General features: G+C 43.7%; 1 protein-coding gene across 2 annotated transcripts in view; it reads right to left on the reverse strand.

The window, feature by feature from the left end:
* Positions 1 to 19,626, reverse strand: part of arid4a (AT rich interactive domain 4A (RBP1-like)) — a 49,381-nt gene that overhangs the window by 17,948 nt on the left and 11,807 nt on the right. For both annotated transcript variants that reach the window (XM_041812680.1, XM_041812682.1), the window contains exons 4-18: positions 18,458 to 18,523; positions 18,280 to 18,370; positions 14,617 to 14,696; positions 14,230 to 14,327; positions 13,913 to 14,045; positions 13,487 to 13,566; positions 13,229 to 13,305; positions 12,694 to 12,878; positions 12,506 to 12,578; positions 8,387 to 8,481; positions 8,207 to 8,304; positions 7,562 to 7,793; positions 7,104 to 7,327; positions 6,853 to 7,014; positions 6,696 to 6,777 (exon numbers count right to left, since the gene is read on the reverse strand). In XM_041812680.1, the coding sequence (XP_041668614.1) occupies positions 6,696 to 6,777; positions 6,853 to 7,014; positions 7,104 to 7,327; positions 7,562 to 7,793; positions 8,207 to 8,304; positions 8,387 to 8,481; positions 12,506 to 12,578; positions 12,694 to 12,878; positions 13,229 to 13,305; positions 13,487 to 13,566; positions 13,913 to 14,045; positions 14,230 to 14,327; positions 14,617 to 14,696; positions 18,280 to 18,370; positions 18,458 to 18,523 (1,776 nt within the window). The remainder of the gene's footprint in view (positions 1 to 6,695; positions 6,778 to 6,852; positions 7,015 to 7,103; positions 7,328 to 7,561; positions 7,794 to 8,206; positions 8,305 to 8,386; positions 8,482 to 12,505; positions 12,579 to 12,693; positions 12,879 to 13,228; positions 13,306 to 13,486; positions 13,567 to 13,912; positions 14,046 to 14,229; positions 14,328 to 14,616; positions 14,697 to 18,279; positions 18,371 to 18,457; positions 18,524 to 19,626) is intronic.

The raw sequence follows: 19,626 nt of genomic DNA on the forward strand, positions 1-19,626 counted from the left end.
CTGTCTCTGTGAGATTAAAGCTAATGTAATACAATGTTGGGACTGTCTCTGTGAAAGTAAAGCTAATGTGATAGAATGTTGGGACTGTCTCTTTGAGAGTAAAGCTAATGTAATAGAATGTTGGGACTGTCTCTGAGAGTAGAGCTAATGTAATAGAATGTTGGGACTGTCTTTGTGAGAGTAAAGCTAATGTAAAAGAATGTTGGGACTGTCTATGTAAGAGTAAAGCTAATACAATACAATGTTGGGACTGTCTCTGTGAGAGTAAAGCTAATGTAATAGAATGTTGGGACTGTCTCTGAGAGTAAAGCTAATGTAATAGAATGTTGGGACTGTCTCTGACAGTAAAGCTAATGTAATAGAATGTTGGGACTGTCTCTGAGAGTAAAGCTAATGTAATAGAATGTTGGGACTGTCTCTGTGAGAGTAAAGCTAATGTAATAGAATGTTGGGACTGTCTCTGTGAGAGTAAAGCTAATGTAATAGAATGTTGGGACTTTCTCTGAGAGTAAAGCTAATTTAATAGAATGTTGGGACTGTCTCTGTGAGAGTAAAGCTAATGTAATAGAATGTTGGGACTGTCTCTGTGAGAGTAAAGCTAATGTAATAGAATGTTGGGACTGTCTCTGTGAGAGTAAAGCTAATGTAATAGAATGTTGGGACTGTCTCTGAGAGTAAAGCTAATGTAATAGAATGTTGGGACTGTCTCTGTGAGAGTAAAGCTAATGTAATAGAATGTTGGGACTGTCTCTGTGAGAGTAAAGCTAATGTAATAGAATGTTGGGACTGTCTCTGTGAGAGTAAAGCTAATGTAATAGAATGTTGGGACTGTCTCTGTGAGAGTAAAGCTAATGTAATACAATGTTGGGACTGTCTCTGTGAGAGTAAAGCTAATGTAATAGAATGTTGGGACTGTCTCTGTGAGAGTAAAGCTAATGTAATAGAATGTTGGGACTGTCTCTGAGAGTAGAGCTAATGTAATAGAATGTTGGGACTGTCTCTGTGAGAGTAAAGCTAATGTATTAGAATGTTGGGACTGTCTCTGTGAGTAAAGCTAATGTAATAGAATGTTGGGACTGTCTCTGTGAGATTAAAGCTAATGTAATACAATGTTGGGACTGTCTCTGTGAAAGTAAAGCTAATGTGATAGTATGTTGGGACTGTCTCTGTGAGAGTAAAGCTAATGTAATAGAATGTTGGGACTGTCTCTGAGAGTAGAGCTAATGTAATAGAATGTTGGGACTGTCTTTGTGAGAGTAAAGCTAATGTAAAAGACTGTGGGACTGTCTATGTAAGAGTAAAGCTAATGTAATAGAATGTTGGGACTGTCTCTGACAGTAAAGCTAATGTAATAGAATGTTGGGACTGTCTCTGAGAGTAAAGCTAATGTAATAGAATGTTGGGACTGTCTCTGTGAGAGTAAAGCTAATGTAATAGAATGTTGGGACTGTCTCTGACAGTAAAGCTAATGTAATAGAATGTTGGGACTGTCTCTGACAGTAAAGCTAATGTAATAGAATGTTGGGACTGTCTCTGAGAGTAAAGCTAATGTAATAGAATGTTGGGACTGTCTCTGTGAGAGTAAAGCTAATGTAATAGAATGTTGGGACTGTCTCTGTGAGAGTAAAGCTAATGTAATAGAATGTTGGGACTGTCTCTGACAGTAAAGCTAATGTAATAGAATGTTGGGACTGTCTCTGAGAGTAAAGCTAATGTAATAGAATGTTGGGACTGTCTCTGAGAGTAAAGCTAATGTAATAGAATGTTGGGACTGTCTCTGAGAGTAAAGCTAATGTAATAGAATGTTGGGACTGTCTCTGTGAGAGTAAAGCTAATGTAATAGAATGTTGGGACTGTCTCTGTGAGAGTAAAGCTAATGTAATAGAATGTTGGGACTTTCTCTGAGAGTAAAGCTAATTTAATAGAATGTTGGGACTGTCTCTGTGAGAGTAAAGCTAATGTAATAGAATGTTGGGACTTTCTCTGAGAGTAAAGCTAATGTAATAGAATGTTGGGACTGTCTCTGTGAGAGTAAAGCTAATGTAATAGAATGTTGGGACTTTCTCTGTGAGAGTAAAGCTAATGTAATAGAATGTTGGGACTTTCTCTGAGAGTAAAGCTAATGTAATAGAATGTTGGGACTGTCTCTGTGAGAGTAAAGCTAATGTAATAGAATGTTGGGACTGTCTCTGACAGTAAAGCTAATGTAATAGAATGTTGGGACTGTCTCTGAGAGTAAAGCTAATGTAATAGAATGTTGGGACTGTCTCTGAGAGTAAAGCTAATGTAATAGAATGTTGGGACTGTCTCTGAGAGTAAAGCTAATGTAATAGAATGTTGGGACTGTCTCTGTGAGAGTAAAGCTAATGTAATAGAATGTTGGGACTGTCTCTGTGAGAGTAAAGCTAATGTAATAGAATGTTGGGACTTTCTCTGAGAGTAAAGCTAATTTAATAGAATGTTGGGACTGTCTATGTAAGAGTAAAGCTAATGTAATAGAATGTTGGGACTGTCTCTGACAGTAAAGCTAATGTAATAGAATGTTGGGACTGTCTCTGAGAGTAAAGCTAATGTAATAGAATGTTGGGACTGTCTCTGTGAGAGTAAAGCTAATGTAATAGAATGTTGGGACTGTCTCTGTGAGAGTAAAGCTAATGTAATAGAATGTTGGGACTTTCTCTGAGAGTAAAGCTAATTTAATAGAATGTTGGGACTGTCTCTGTGAGAGTAAAGCTAATGTAATAGAATGTTGGGACTGTCTCTGTGAGAGTAAAGCTAATGTAATAGAATGTTGGGACTGTCTCTGTGAGAGTAAAGCTAACGTAATAGAATGTTGGGACTGTCTCTGAGAGTAAAGCTAATGTAATAGAATGTTGGGACTGTCTCTGTGAGAGTAAAGCTTATGTAATAGAATGTTGGGACTGTCTCTGTGAGAGTAAAGCTAATGTAATAGAATGTTGGGACTGTCTCTGTGAGAGTAAAGCTAATGTAATAGAATGTTGGGACTGTCTCTGTGAGAGTAAAGCTAATGTAATACAATGTTGGGACTGTCTCTGTGAGAGTAAAGCTAATGTAATAGAATGTTGGGACTGTCTCTGTGAGAGTAAAGCTAATGTAATAGAATGTTGGGACTGTCTCTGAGAGTAGAGCTAATGTAATAGAATGTTGGGACTGTCTCTGTGAGAGTAAAGCTAATGTATTAGAATGTTGGGACTGTCTCTGTGAGTAAAGCTAATGTAATAGAATGTTGGGACTGTCTCTGTGAGATTAAAGCTAATGTAATACAATGTTGGGACTGTCTCTGTGAAAGTAAAGCTAATGTGATAGTATGTTGGGACTGTCTCTGTGAGAGTAAAGCTAATGTAATAGAATGTTGGGACTGTCTCTGAGAGTAGAGCTAATGTAATAGAATGTTGGGACTGTCTTTGTGAGAGTAAAGCTAATGTAAAAGACTGTGGGACTGTCTATGTAAGAGTAAAGCTAATGTAATAGAATGTTGGGACTGTCTCTGTGAGAGTAAAGCTAATACAATACAATGTTGGGACTGTCTCAGAGAGTAAAGCTAATGTAATAGAATGTTGGGACTGTCTCTGAGAGTAAAGCTAATGTAATAGAATGTTGGGACTGTCTCTGACAGTAAAGCTAATGTAATAGAATGTTGGGACTGTCTCTGTGAGTAAAGCTAATGTAATAGAATGTTGGGACTGTCTCTGTGAGTAAAGCTAATGTAATAGAATGTTGGGACTGTCTCTGTGAGAGTAAAGCTAATGTAATAGAATGTTGGGACTGTCTCTGAGAGTAAAGCTAATGTAATAGAATGTTGGGACTGTCTCTGTGAGAGTAAAGCTAATGTAATACAATGTTGGGACTGTCTCTGTGAGAGTAAAGCTAATGTAAAAGAATGTTGGGACTGTGTCTGTGAGATTAAAGCTAATGTAATAGAATGTTGGGACTGTCTCTGTGAGAGTAAAGCTAATGTAATAGAATGTTGGGACTGTCTCTGAGAGTAAAGCTAATGTAATAGAATGTTGGGACTGTCTCTGTGAGAGTAAAGCTAATGTAATAGAATGTTGGGACTGTCTCTGTGAGAGTAAAGCTAATGTAATAGAATGTTGGGACTGTCTCTGTGAGATTAAAGCTAATGTAAAAGAATGTTGGGACTGTCTCTGTGAGAGTAAAGCTCATGTGATAGAATGTTGGGACTGTCTCTGTGAGAGTAAAGCTAATGTAATAGAATGTTGGGACTGTCTCTGAGAGTAAAGCTAATATATTAGAATGTTGGGACTGTCTCTGAGAGTAAAGCTAATGTAATAGAATGTTGGGACTGTCTCTGTGAGTAAAGCTAATGTAATAGAATGTTGGGACTGTCTCTGTGAGAGTAAAGCTAATGTAATAGAATGTTGGGACTGTCTCTGTGAGAGTAAAGCTAATGTAATAGAATGTTGGGACTGTCTCTGTGAGAGTAAAGCTAATGTAATAGAATGTTGGGACTGTCTCTGTGAGAGTAAAGCTAATGTAATAGAATGTTGGGACTTTCTCTGAGAGTAAAGCTAATGTAATAGAATGTTGGGACTGTCTCTGTGAGAGTAAAGCTAATGTAATAGAATGTTGGGACTGTCTCTGTGAGAGTAAAGCTAATGTAATAGAATGTTGGGACTGTCTCTGTGAGATTAAAGCTAATGTAAAAGAATGTTGGGACTGTCTCTGTGAGAGTAAAGCTCATGTGATAGAATGTTGGGACTGTCTCTGTGAGAGTAAAGCTAATGTAATAGAATGTTGGGACTGTCTCTGAGAGTAAAGCTAATATATTAGAATGTTGGGACTGTCTCTGAGAGTAAAGCTAATGTAATAGAATGTTGGGACTGTCTCTGTGAGTAAAGCTAATGTAATAGAATGTTGGGACTGTCTCTGTGAGAGTAAAGCTAATGTAATAGAATGTTGGGACTGTCTCTGTGAGAGTAAAGCTAATGTAATAGAATGTTGGGACTGTCTCTGTGAGAGTAAAGCTAATGTAATAGAATGTTGGGACTGTCTCTGTGAGAGTAAAGCTAATGTAATAGAATGTTGGGACTTTCTCTGAGAGTAAAGCTAATGTAATAGAATGTTGAGACTGTCTCTGTGAGAGTAAAGCTAATGTAATAGAATGTTGGGACTGTCTCTGTGAGAGTAAAGCTAATGTAATAGAATGTTGGGACTGTCTCTGTGAGAGTAAAGCTAATGTAATAGAATGTTGGGACTGTCTCTGTGAGAGTAAAGCTAACGTAATAGAATGTTGGGACTGTCTCTGAGAGTAAAGCTAATGTAATAGAATGTTGGGACTGTCTCTGTGAGAGTAAAGCTAATGTAATACAATGTTGGGACTGTCTCTGAGAGTAAAGCTAATGTAATAGAATGTTGGGACTGTCTCTGTGAGAGTAAAGCTAATGTAATACAATGTTGGGACTTTCTCTGAGAGTAAAGCTAATTTAATAGAATGTTGGGACTGTCTCTGTGAGAGTAAAGCTAACGTAATAGAATGTTGGGACTGTCTCTGTGAGAGTAAAGCTAATGTAATAGAATGTTGGGACTGTCTCTGTGAGAGTAAAGCTAATGTAATAGAATGTTGGGACTGTCTCTGTGAGAGTAAAGCTAACGTAATAGAATGTTGGGACTGTCTCTGAGAGTAAAGCTAATGTAATAGAATGTTGGGACTGTCTCTGTGAGAGTAAAGCTAATGTAATAGAATGTTGGGACTGTCTCTGTGAGAGTAAAGCTTATGTAATAGAATGTTGGGACTGTCTCTGTGAGAGTAAAGCTAATGTAATAGAATGTTGGGACTGTCTCTGTGAGAGTAAAGCTGACGTAATAGAATGTTGGGACTGTCTCTGTGAGAGTAAAGCTAATGTAATAGAATGTTGGGACTGTCTCTGTGAGAGTAAAGCTAATGTAATAGAATGTTGGGACTGTCTCTGTGAGAGTAAAGCTAATGTAATAGAATGTTGGGACTGTCTCTGTGAGAGTAAAGCTAATGTAATAGAATGTTGGGACTGTCTCTGTGAGAGTAAAGCTAACGTAATAGAATGTTGGGACTGTCTCTGTGAGAGTAAAGCTAACGTAATAGAATGTTGGGACTGTCTCTGAGAGTAAAGCTAATGTAATAGAATGTTGGGACTGTCTCTGTGAGAGTAAAGCTAATGTAATAGAATGTTGGGACTGTCTCTGTGAGAGTAAAGCTAATGTAATAGAATGTTGGGACTGTCTCTGTGAGAGTAAAGCTAATGTAATAGAATGTTGGGACTGTCTCTGTGAGAGTAAAGCTAATGTAATAGAATGTTGGGACTGTCTCTGTGAGAGTAAAGCTAATGTAATAGAATGTTGGGACTGTCTCTGTGAGAGTAAAGCTAACACTGGAGCTCCTTCCTGGTGTTTCTGTTGCAGAGATCCTCTACTAACACCACATCTCACTCTTGTCCAAAAGTTGCTGATTGATTGTTTTGATTGAGACCACGCCCTCTCTCTCTCTCTCTGTATTTGACTATAGATCTCCAGAGTTACTACTCCTAAATACCACTGTGCTGTTAGAAATCATGTTGGAGTGTAAAGAACTGAAGTTTTTAGACGACCTGATTAGGCCGAGGGTTTCGTGTCCACTCAGAGAAAAACGGTCAATCTTAAACAGATAAAAATAAAAAAAATCCAGACAGCTGATGGCTCACCTTCCCCTTCTTCCTCTGTTTCTTCTTTGTCCCTTTCTCGACGGGCCAGATGATCCGATCGGCTTTGACCCACTCATCGTACCTGAAAGCACACATATCCGTCAGTGAGGCTCTGCCCCTAGCTCACCTGAGCTCCCGGTCCCGTTCAGACACTGACCTGACGTTCCAGCCGTAGTAATGGACCAGGTAGAACTGTTCTCCGTTATCCACGTCAGTCTTCTTGATGTGAGCCTCGTAGATCTTCTGTGTCTTTCCTCTGCCGTACTTCACCCTGACCTTCGTCCCTGCCAGGGAGTCCTCGTCCTCCTCCCCCTCAGCCCTGAACCACAGAGAGAGGGAATGAAGGAGGTCAGGTCTGCATGCCTCGTCTACAGACTGATGTCCTGGAGCAGGCCATCTTTTCCTTACCTGTCTCTCCTCCTTTCCCCCTCTTCCTCCTCCTCTTCTTCATCATCATCATCCTCCTCTTCTTCCTCAGAGCCTCTCTCTGAGTCCTCCATTCTCCTGTGGCTGCGTCTCCTCATCTCCCTCTGCTCCTCCGCTCCATTATCTCCTCCTCCTCCTCTCTTCTCTGGTCTGGATGGAGACTCCCTGTCCGTCTTCAGTGGGAGCCCTGAGCACCTCCTCCTCCCCTAAAACACAGACAGGAGGGGGTTAAAGCGGGGAGGACAGTAACTGTTTACTCAGATTACTCTCAGCTGCTGTTTAAAATCACTAAGGTTTGGTTTTCCTGTTTTAAACAGGAAACAGCTGCTTCCTTTCAGATTAAAACCGTTGGTTAACAACCCCCCCCAGTAAGGTAAAGGGTTAAAGAGGAGCAGGTTCACAGCATGAGGAGAAACACGAGGAGTCAAAGGTCATCTCACCCTCGGGGACATCTGTCTCTCTTTAGCCTCCTCCTTCTCGCTCTCACTCTCTGACGCCGCCTCCTCCATCTTGTCATCCGCAGGCTCCACTTTCACCGGCGGCGTGCAGGTCTCTTTAAGCTCCACCGGCCTCTGATTGGCTGGATTGGTAGGAGGGCGGGGGTTGTTGTGATGGATGGTCCTGAAGGTGATGGTGGCAGAGCGACAGTACTCCTCAAAACCGTACAGGTACCTGAAAACGTCATCAACAGAGCAAAGGATGATGGGAAACAGAGAATTACAGTTCCCTCTCAGTGACTCTAGTCAACATGGACGAGGAACAGAGGAGATGAGCAGGCACCAGGAGAGTCTGACTGCTGCAATATTAATAATTAGAACTGTGATTAGGAGGTCAAATCACACAGACCACTGTCTACTTCCTGTCTCAGCTCTGATTGGCTGAGCCTCTCTGTCAGCAGACAGCAGGAGGTCTGAATGTATGAGTGTACAGGCTAAAACGAGTTTGGACTCGTGTATGTGGGATAACCACAACAACCAGCAAACAGTCCCCTCCTCTAAGAGGGCGGTCCTTTATCAGAGAGTATATTTGGCTTCTAGACTAATTCAGAGACAGGATCACATCCACTTCAGGTCCAGCATCCTTACTTCTTGTAGGCCGTCTTCACGTTGTAGGACGCTGCAGAGTTCAGGATGGGGATCCCCAGATCCATGTAGACCTGCTTCCATACGGTACCTGACTCAATCTAAAAACAAACAAACACGGTCACATGGGCAGAAGGCTGACAGGAAGTGTCATCACAGGTGTCAAGTATCAACGGTGCTCACCTTATGGCAGCCTCCCTGCTGATAGACCAGTCTGAAGAGTTTGAACAGGTTCAGGTCTTTATAACCCAGCACGGGCGGCTTGTTGATCGGGGTGCCTGGAGGACAGACGAGAGAACGGACAGGTGAGGGGACAGGTGAGGGGACAGGTAAACAGACAGGTGAGAGGACAGGTAAACAGACAGGTGAGGGGACAGGTAAACGGACAGGTGAGAGGACAGGTAAACAGACAGGTGAGGGGACAGGTAAACAGACAGGTGAGAGGACAGGTAAACGAACAGGTGAGAGGACAGGTAAACGAACAGGTGAGAGGACAGGTAAACAGACAGGTGAGAGGACAGGTAAACAGACAGGTGAGAGGACAGGTAAACAGACAGGTGAGAGGACAGGTGAGGAGACAGGTAAACAGATGGGTGAGGGGACAGGTAAACAGACAGGTGAGAGGACAGGTAAACAGACAGGTGAGGGGACAGGTAAACAGACAGGTGAGAGGACAGGTAAACAGACAGGTGAGGGGACAGGTAAACAGACAGGTGAGAGGACAGGTGAGGGGACAGGTAAACAGACAGGTGAGAGGACAGGTGAGGGGACAGGTAAACAGACAGGTGAGGGGACAGGTAAACAGACAGGTGAGGGGACAGGTAAACAGACAGGTGAGGGGACAGGTAAACAGACAGGTGAGAGGACAGGTAAACAGACAGGTGAGGGGACAGGTAAACAGACAGCCCCCTGTAAATGAATGTAGATCTGGAGGTGTTGGGTTAAACCAGTTTCTGGTCACAGAGCTGGACCTGGGTCTGAACATGTCAGTTAAAATCTAGGAGCTGTTTTAGACCAGCACAAACCACCTCTCCTGAGATCTTTGACTCTGGTCTCTACCTGTAGTTGTTGTCATGGCTCTTATTCGCCTGGATCAGGACTACTCTGACCATGTCCCAGACTGCTCTGAGGCTGTCCCCCTCTGTTGAACTTGTACTCCAGACTAAGCCTTGTCTCAATCTATAGGGTCTTTAAATAGGGTCTTCAGGTCTCTGTGAGTCTTTAAATATTAGGAGTGGTCCTTCAGGTCTCTGTGAGTCTTTAAATATTAGGAGTGGTCCTTCAGGTCTCTGTGAGTCTTTAAATATTAGGAGTGGTCCTTCAGGTCTCTGTGAGTCTTTAAATATTAGGAGTGGTCCTTCAGGTCTCTGTGAGTCTTTAAATATTAGGAGTGGTCCTTCAGGTCTCTGTGAGTCTCTGAATAAAGGTGATGTTCTCAGGTGAGAAGGTGCAGCACCAGGACAGCTGTGAATGGCTCTGACCTTCTTTCTCTATGTAAACAGATCTAAGTGTGTCTGAACATGTCTGTAGTCTGAGCCATGCTGGAGCTGCTCACAGGGACTGGATGAACCTGTTTGGAGCTCTTATAGAAACACAGACTCTCCATAGACCCTGTCCTCCTCCCCGTCTGAGACTGTGAGGGTAAAAGGGTTAAGGGGTTACATTCAAGGGTTTAGAAACAGATGTTCATGTTGGTCTGCAGCAGAGAACATTACTAGTACACCATCTAATCCAAAACAAGCAGCTAACTGCTGGAGACTGAGGATGAGACCCTGTCTGGTGGCCACTAGAGGGCGCCTCCAACACTGAGTCCATCCCCACAGAGCCCCCTGTTAAAGGGTCCAACTGTAATTCAGAAGTACTCATGCTGACAGCCTGGTTCTGAGGACTTTTAGTCTCTGCTTCATCTCTACCATCAAAAAGCATCTAAACAAAGATGTAGACGTGTTTGAAATTAAATAACACCAAGAGGAACAGCTCTAAACACATGAGACAGCTGAGTTAGGCTCAGTCCGGTTTCTAGGCTCCACCCCCTTTCTCCTGGACTGACGAAGAGTAGAGGTGAAACCAAAGTGGTTCAGATCTGTCATCAGCTTTAAGTGTAGACTCAGGAGACGCTCCTGTTCTGGTCCTTTAACACCACTGTGTGATGGTCCTTTAACCCGCCATCAGGGTCAGAGATCAGTCTGGGGATTAAGGGAACTACACTTAAGTGGTTTTAGGTCTACCTAGCAGACAGGACCTTCACTGCTCACAGGCTCCGGCTGCCCTCTTCTTAATGTCCACGTTCCTCTGGCTCTGTTCTCTCTGATGTTCAAATCTACATGAAATCTTAACAGAGGGACCCTCCAGCCTCTAAGAGACCACGTTAAAGAGGTTCAGACACTCAGGAGCCTGAAAGTTCTACAGTGCCCCCTCTCTGATTCCTGATATTTTTGTATGTTTATCACACTTAAATGTTTCGGATCATCAAACCAGTTTTAGTACCTCACAGAGACAACCCAAGTAAACAGAAAAGTCAGTTTCTAAAAGATGATTTTATTTATTAAGGGAATAAAATCCAATCTTCTCTGCCCCTGTGTGGAACAGTAATCTCCCCCTAACCTAATAACTGGTTGTTCCATCCTTGGCAGCAATAACTGAAATCAAGCGTTTGCGAAACTGCTGATGAGTCTTTCTCATCACTGTGGAGGAACGTTGTCCCACTCTTCTTCACAGAGTTGTTTGAACTCAGCCATATTGGAGGGTTTTCCAGCATGAACTGCCCGTTTAAGGTCACACCACAGCATCTCAGTTGGATTTAAGTCCAGACCCTGACGAGACCACTCCAGAACCTGAATTTAGTTTATTCTGATCCACTCAGAGGTGGAGTTGCTGGTGTGTTTGGGGTCGTAGTCCTGCTGCATAACCCAAGAGAGCTCGATCTTGAGGTCATGAACTGATGGCCGGACTTGGCCTTCAGGATTTTCTGGTAGGCAGCAGAATTCATGGTTCCATCAATCACAGCAAGTAGTCCAGGTCCTGGTCCAGACCATCACACTGCCACCACCATGTCTGACTGTTGGCGTGATGTTCTTTTTATCAGAAGTTGTGTTGTTTTCACTCCAGATGTAACGGGACGCACACCTTCCAGAAATTTCCTCTTCTGTCTGGTCAGTCCTCAGAATATTTCCCAGAAGTCTTGGGGATCATCAGGATGTTTTTAGTCAAATGTGATGTAATTACTGTGGTACTAAATGGCTTTGATAATGGCGGACTTATCTCTTGTCGCATTTAGCGGTGTATGTATTTATCTCTGTTCATCTTGTGGGGGGCGGTCTGTTCCACTTTGCTGGCAGCATGGACGAACCACTTAGGAGATCCTACTGCGATGACTTCATCAGTTCGCTCCATCGAAATCTCGTCTCTGGAAGATCTCAGAGAGATTCCCAACGAACTGTTTTCATCAGTTTACACTCTAATTCCAAGATTTCTGCCACATTTATCTTGAGGTTTGAAAATTTGCATACGTTAAGTATGGGCACCCAAAATTGTGACTTTATATTTATGTTTTAAAAATCAGAAAAGTATTATACCCCCTCTTTAAATGAGTCAGTGAGGCCTGCAGGTCTTTGGATGTGGTTCTGGGTTCTTCTGGGACCTCCTGGATGAGTCGTCGTTGTTCTCTTGGAGTCATGTTGGTTGGCCGACCACTCCTGGGAAGGTTCACCACTGTTCCCAGTTTTCTCTGTTTGTGGATAATGGCTCTGACCGTGGTTCTCTGGAGTCTTGTAAATGTCTTTGTAGCCTTTTCCAGACTGATAGATTTCAGTCTCTTTGTTTCTCATTAGTTCTTGAATTTCTGTGGATGGTGGCCTGATGCGTTTCTTTCTGAGATCTTGGAGCCTACTTCACTTTGTCTGACAGCTTCTGTTTAAGGGATTTCTACATTAAACAGATCTGGAGGTAATCAGGCCTGGGTGTGGCAGAGAAACTGAACTCAGCTTTACAAGAACTGTGGTTAATCACAGTTAACTCATGATTTAACAAGGGGGGCAATTACTTTTTCACATCACTGTAAGTCTGAATGCCAGTCAGAGATGGTGGTCTCTGGTTGGCTCTCAGCCCTCCTGCTTCTGGATGTGCCCAGAACAAAGGCTGAAAACTAGGGGAGAGGGAGCCCTAAACTGTGGACCAGCTCAGCCCCTCATCAAGATCAGCCCCAGGGCTGAAGGTCTAAATCACTGATAAAACTCTGCTCTGCTCTCTGGCTTTGGTTTAGACTTTCACCATGGTTCTATGGTGCTCTGGTCTGAACCTCACCTCTGTCCTCCATGAACTTGTAGAGCTGCTGCAGGAAGTGATCCCTCTCCTCTGGATCCGGCTCCTCCTCGGGCTGAGGGACAGAGAGAGAGAACGGTTCAAACTCAGACGGGATCCTAGACCACGGTCACCTTCACTCAGGTTAGTCTGACAACTCCACCTTCACTACCTGACACCTTCAGTCTCACCTCTTCTTTTATGCGCTTCTTCTTTTTCTTCTCTTCTTCATCTTCCTCCTCCTCATCACTCTCTTTCTCCTCCTCGTCTTCATCATCATCATCGCTGGAGGAGGAGTCCAGGATCTGACTCATGTCCATCTTCCACACATGTGGAACCTCCCTGCTCCTCAGAAACATCTGGGCTGCTTCAAAACCTGGAGGAGGAGGAGGAGGAGGAAGAGGAGGAAGAGGAGGAGGATGAGGAGGAGAAGGAGGAGGAGGAAGAGGAGGAGGAGGAGCAGGGGGAGGAGGGAGGAGGAGGAGGAGGGGAGGAGGAGGAAGAGGAGGAAGAGGAGGAGGATGAGGAGGAGGAGCAGGGGGAGGAGGGAGGAGGAGGAGGAGGGGAGGAGGAGGAAGAGGAGGAGGGGGTGTAGGGCGAGGAAAGACGTAGAGAGCAGAAATCAGAGAAATGAGGAGAATAAGAACAGGAAGTGATCGAGGAAACCTGAGCTCTGACTGCAGAGTCAGTGTGCCCTGGTGCATTGTGGGAGTTGTAGTGCCTCACCTTTCCTGTTGCAGTAATCAGCCCTGGTGATATTGGAGGCGGTGACGGTGTTGACGTGTCTCCTCATAACCACGTAGCTACAGGAAGCAGGAGGGTGAGACAGGTGATCAGTTTGTGATCAGAGATCAATAATAATGATGGAGTGTGGAGAGTTAGGGCTGATGGTACTGGTGGAGTAACATCTGGCTGATTCTACTGCTGTTTAACTCTCCTGACCAATCAAAAGCCTCAGTGGTGCTTCAAACTGTCAGAACTCACAACTTGGAGTCGCTGAAGGAGCGAACCAGGCACTGGTCCTTCTTCACCACCAGCTCATCGTTACAGCTTGGAGACACCACCTGAGGGAGAGAGGGCACAGGTTAGTGACATCACTGCTCACAGCCAATCACAGCCTGCGCTCTGGGACAGTGGTCATGTGACACACGTGTGGTTTAGGCCGTAACATGACCAGGGCTCTAAACAGGAAGGGTCACAGACAGGGTTTAAGATTAGGGTTTCTCATTCAAAACAGAACCCACAGACTGGTGTGGACCTGGTTCAGGACTAGTCCTACATAGAGGCGGTTTATATTAAAGCAACAGAATGAAGACTGTGGTTGACCCGAGTATAGTCCTGTCATAGAGGTCAGAGACCAGCTGAAACTCAGACCCCCTCAGCATGTTCACACTCAGTGCCTGGACTCACCAGAGCCAGGTACCAGCTGCTGGGATCTTCTTCGTTCTCGATGCTGGTGACTTTCCCCAACAGCTCGTCGTTCAGCCTCCTCCTGTCCTCCTCCTCATCCTCGCTGGACGAAGACTCGTTCTCCTCGTCAGCGCTGGCAGACACACGGACCACATTTAGATCTGCTTCTACATGATTGGTTTTTATACAAAAACTGTTTCTGCCGAGGCTAAGTCTGTCTCATACATACAGCTCTCTGACTGGCCCACTGACCCACCAATCAGAGCTGGGCTTCATCAGACAGACATCTCATTCTGACACCAGCGGTAAAAACTCACACAGCCTGGGACGAACGCCGTCCTCCACGGTTCGTCTTCTTGCCAATGACCGGTGTGCCAAAATGCTCCGGGTTGGTCAGGGGGAGCTGGTCCAAAGTCTGAGAGACAGGGGGGAGATTTCAGAGACCCTATCAGGGTTAAGGACCCTCAGTCCAGACCGTCACAGAGGTAACTCTAGCTCTATAATAAAAGGAACCAGAAGGATCTGGGAACATCTGAGCGCTAAGAAGCTAATGAGAGTATTTCACCAGGAGAACGGCCCCACATTCCCTCATGTTCTCTCCTTCACCACGAATCTTTGGTCTGATCTGGGCTTTAGGTATAAACAGTAGAGATGCTGGTGGAAGGATACAGGTGAGAAAAATAGTCCCTCCCTCTGGAACTCACCTCACTCTCTGCAAAATGTCTCTCTCCTTTCAGGCACAGGGACGTCCGACGGAGCGTCTTCTCATCTCCGTCATCGAACACTGAAACACAGAAACAGCTAGGCGTTAGACGGGACTGGTCTCTCTGAGCCCGCCCCTCCTGGCACCCAGGAATCTTCCAGATTAAAGACTCTTGAAAGATGCACACACAGCTGAGCACGGTGCCTGAGTACGGAGAACTAATCTGCAGCTCTACACGGCTCCTGTCTCTTTAACCCCGTCATATCCTCTCAGCCCAGGTCCGTTTCCTCCTCACTGAAGTTCAAACCAACGTCTTTGGAGTGATAATGTAGGCGTGTGACGACTCGGCTGTCCTGAGGTTAAAGTAGGGCGCTCCAGGGACAAAGGCTGGGAACCAGTGCTCTAAGGATCCACCCTCCTATCCCAACATCACCAGCATATCTGCACCTCTACAGGAGGACCACCACTGTTTTTAAATCAAACATCATAAATTACAGGAACACTGGGCCTGCAGGACTTCTGATTGGTTGCTGTGTTGTCAGACAGGTTTGGATATGTTTTTACCAGAATACCCCTTTAAAAGAAACCAGCAGAATGGACGGTTAAACTTCACATGTCTGTAGTAGTTCTGTTTTTATCCTTAAACTCTGCCTGACCCTGGTTCTGGTCCAGGTATTCTCAGATAAACAGGCATGGGTGATCTGCTGAGCTCTGGCAGACCCTACAGCAGTGATACTCAACGCCCGGCTCGTTGTAATGATCTGTGGCTCTTAGTGATGATTTGTGGCTCGTGATAATTGTGGCTCTTTAGTGATGATTTGTGGCTCGTGATAATTTGTGGCTCTTTGTGATGATCTGTGGCTCTTTACTGATGATTTGTGGCTCTTTGTGATGATCTGTGGCTCTTTACTGATGATTTGTGGCTTGTTGTGATAATTTGTGGCTCTTTAGTGATGATTTGTGGCTCTTTAGTGATGATTTGTGGCTCTTTAGTGATGATTTGTGGCTCTTTAGTGATGATCTGTGGCTCTTTAGTGATGATTTGTGGCTCTTTACTGATGATTTGTGGCTTGTTGTGATGATTTGTGGCTCTTTAGTGATGATCTGTGGCTCTTTAGTGATGATTTGTGGCTCTTTAGTGATGATTTGTGGCTCTTTAGTGATGATCTGTGGCTCTTTGTGATTTGTGGCTCTTTGTGATGATTTGTGGCTCTTTAGTGATGATTTGTGGCTCTTTAGAGATGATCTGTGGCTCGTGATGATCTGTGGCTCTTTTGTGATGATTTGTGGCTCTTTAGTGGTGATTTGTGGCTCTTTAGTGGTGATTTGTGGCTCTTTTGTGGTGATTTGTGGCTCTTTAGTGGTGATTTGTGGCTCTTTAGTGGTGATTTGTGGCTCTTTAGTGGTGATTTGTGGCTCTTTTGTGGTGATTTGTGGCTCTTTAGTGGTGATTTGTGGCTCTTTAGTGGTGATTTGTGGCTCTTTAGTGGTGATTTGTGGCTCTTTAGTGGTGATTTGTGGCTCTTAGTGATGATTTTTGGCTCGTTATGATGATTTGTGGCTCTTTAGTGGTGATTTGTGGCTCTTTTGTGGTGATTTGTGGCTCTTTAGTGGTGATTTGTGGCTCTTTTGTGGTGATTTGTGGCTCTTTAGTGGTGATTTGTGGCTCTTTTGTGGTGATTTGTGGCTCTTTAGTGGTGATTTGTGGCTCTTTTGTGATGATTTATGGCTTTTTTGTGATGATTTATGGCTCGTGATAATTTGTGGCTCTTTAGTGATGATCTGTGGCTCTTTAGTGATGATTTGTGGCTCTTAGTGATGATTTGTGGCTCTTTAGTGATGATCTGTGGCTCTTTAGTGATGATCTGTGGCTCGTGATAATTTGTGGCTCTTTAGTGATGATCTGTGGCTCGTGATGATCTGTGGCTCTTAGTGATGATTTGTGGCTCTTAGTGATGATTTGTGGCTCTTAGTGATGATTTGTGGCTCTTAGTGATGATCTGTGGCTCTTAGTGATGATTTGTGGCTCTTTATTGATGATCTGTGGCTCGTGATGATCTGTGGCTCTTAGTGATGATTTGTGGCTCTTAGTGATGATTTGTGGCTCTTAGTGATGATCTGTGGCTCTTAGTGATGATTTGTGGCTCTTAGTTATGATTTGTGGCTCTTTAGTGATGATTTGTGGCTCTTAGTGATGATTTGTGGCTCTTTAGTGATGATCTGTGGCTCTTTAGTGATGATCTGTGGCTCGTGATAATTTGTGGCTCTTTAGTGATGATCTGTGGCTCGTGATGATCTGTGGCTCTTAGTGATGATTTGTGGCTCTTAGTGATGATTTGTGGCTCTTAGTGATGATTTGTGGCTCTTAGTGATGATTTGTGGCTCTTAGTGATGATTTGTGGCTCTTAGTGATGATCTGTGGCTCTTAGTGATGATTTGTGGCTCTTTATTGATGATCTGTGGCTCGTGATGATCTGTGGCTCTTAGTGATGATTTGTGGCTCTTAGTGATGATTTGTGGCTCTTAGTGATGATCTGTGGCTCTTTGTGATGATTTGTGGCTCTTTATTGATGATCTGTGGCTCTTTAGTGATGATTTGTGGCTCTTAGTTATGATTTGTGGCTCTTTAGTGATGACTTGTGGCTCTTAGTGATGATTTTTGGCTCGTTATGATGATCTGTGGCTTGTTGTGGTGATTTGTGGCTCTTAGTGATGATTTTTGACTCGTTATGATGATCTGTGGCTTGTTGTGGTGATTTGTGGCTCTTAGTGATGATTTGTGGCTCTTTGTGATGATTTTTGACTCGTTATGATGATCTGTGGCTTGTTGTGGTGATTTGTGGCTCTTTTGTGATGATTTGTGGCTCTTGAGTGATGATCTGTGGCTCTTAGTGATGATTTGTGGCTCTTTAGTGATGATCTGTGGCTCTTAGTGATGATTTGTGGCTCTTTAGTGATGATCTGTGGCTCTTAGTGATGATTTGTGGCTCTTCAGTGATGGTCTGTGTGACTTTAGTGATGGTCTGTGTGACTTTAGTGATGGTCTGTGTGACTTTAGTGATGATCTGTGGCTCTTTGTGATGATTTGTTGCTCTTCATTGTCTTCATTTGAAATATTTTCCCCAGATAACCTTAAAATGGCTGACTTTAACCTCAGAAATTATCCGTTGCAGGTCACATTGATCAGTTTGTTTCCCACTCTTGTACAGTTGGCTTAAATTGTCAACCTTTATTTTATTGTTTGTATATTTCTATTGCCCTTATTTGCAATATGTCCACTTTTTTTGCCCCTTTAATCTATTTTTCCAGCTTTTAAATCCCAAATTGCCACTTACTTTGGCCCTTTTCAGCAGCGTTTTCCACCTGTTTTTCCATGTTTTGCCTTATCTCACCCGTTTAAGCTGCCTTTATCCATTGAATACCAGTTTCTCCTCCATTTTTGCAGCTTTTCACCCATGTTTTATGCCACTTTTTCCCATTTTTAACATTCTCCACCTCTTAGATTGTGGCTCTTGCAAAGGTGTTTTTTAACAGTTTGGCTCTTCGGTTGAGAAACACTGGCTTAGACCATCATCATTGACAAAACACCTAGACCACAGCCATCATGTGACCTATGCACGTAAACCCAGACAGTATGGCCCAATCAGAGAGCAGGATCACTCACCCACAGTGTAGAGGCTGGCGTCTGTCAGCTTACTGATGATGGCCTCGCTGGACAGACCCTCGTTGGTCTTCACCTCCACCGTAGAGCCCACCTAAGAGAAACACCAAGACATGATCACCTTATGAACACCGCCCCTCTCACTGTTACCATGGTGATATGCTCAGCATCATCCTCTTACCCTTAAAGGGCCTTTGACCTGGTCGTCCTGGACCACCTGGGACGTGCTCTCACCTTTCAGAGTCACCTGCAGACAGAAGAATGTTAGGGTTAGACAGAAGAATGTTAGGGTTACAGACAGAAGAATGTTAGGGTTAGACAAAAGAATGTTAGGGCTACAGACAGAAGAATGTTAGGGTTAGACAAAAGAATGTTAGGGCTACAGACAGAAGAATGTTAGGGCTACAGACAGAAGAATGTTAGGGTTAGACAGAAGAATGTTAGGGTTACAGACAGAAGAATGTTAGGGTTAGACAAAAGAATGTTAGGGCTACAGACAGAAGAATGTTAGGGTTAGACAAAAGAATGTTAGGGCTACAGACAGAAGAATGTTAGGGCTACAGACAGAAGAATGTTAGGGTTAGACAGAAGAATGTTAGGGTTACAGACAGAAGAATGTTAGGGTTAGACAAAAGAATGTTAGGGCTACAGACAGAAGAATGTTAGGGTTAGACAAAAGAATGTTAGGGCTACAGACAGAAGAATGTTAGGGTTAGACAAAAGAATGTTAGGGCTACAGACAGAAGAATGTTAGGGTTACAGACAGAAGAATGTTAGGGCTACAGCCAGAAGAATGTTAGGGTTAGACAAAAGAATGTTAGGGCTACAGACAGAAGAATGTTAGGGCTACAGACAGAAGAATGTTAGGGTTAGACAGAAGAATGTTAGGGTTACAGACAGAAGAATGTTAGGGTTAGACAAAAGAATGTTAGGGCTACAGACAGAAGAATGTTAGGGTTAGACAAAAGAATGTTAGGGCTACAGACAGAAGAATGTTAGGGTTAGACAAAAGAATGTTAGGGCTACAGACAGAAGAATGTTAGGGTTACAGACAGAAGAATGTTAGGGCTACAGACAGAAGAATGTTAGGGTTAGACAAAAGAATGTTAGGGCTACAGACAGAAGAATGTTAGGGTTAGACAAAAGAATGTTAGGGCTACAGACAGAAGAATGTGAGGGCTACAGACAGAAGAATGTTAGGGTTAGACAGAAGAATGTTAGGGCTACAGACAGAAGAATGTGAGGGCTACAGACAGAAGAATGTGAGGGCTACAGACAGAAGAATGTTAGGGTTAGACAAAAGAATGTTAGGGCTACAGACAGAAGAATGTTAGGGTTAGACAAAAGAAT

The sequence above is a fragment of the Cheilinus undulatus genome, linkage group 18 (assembly GCF_018320785.1).
Source record: "Cheilinus undulatus linkage group 18, ASM1832078v1, whole genome shotgun sequence".
Classification (NCBI taxonomy): domain Eukaryota; kingdom Metazoa; phylum Chordata; class Actinopteri; order Labriformes; family Labridae; genus Cheilinus; species Cheilinus undulatus.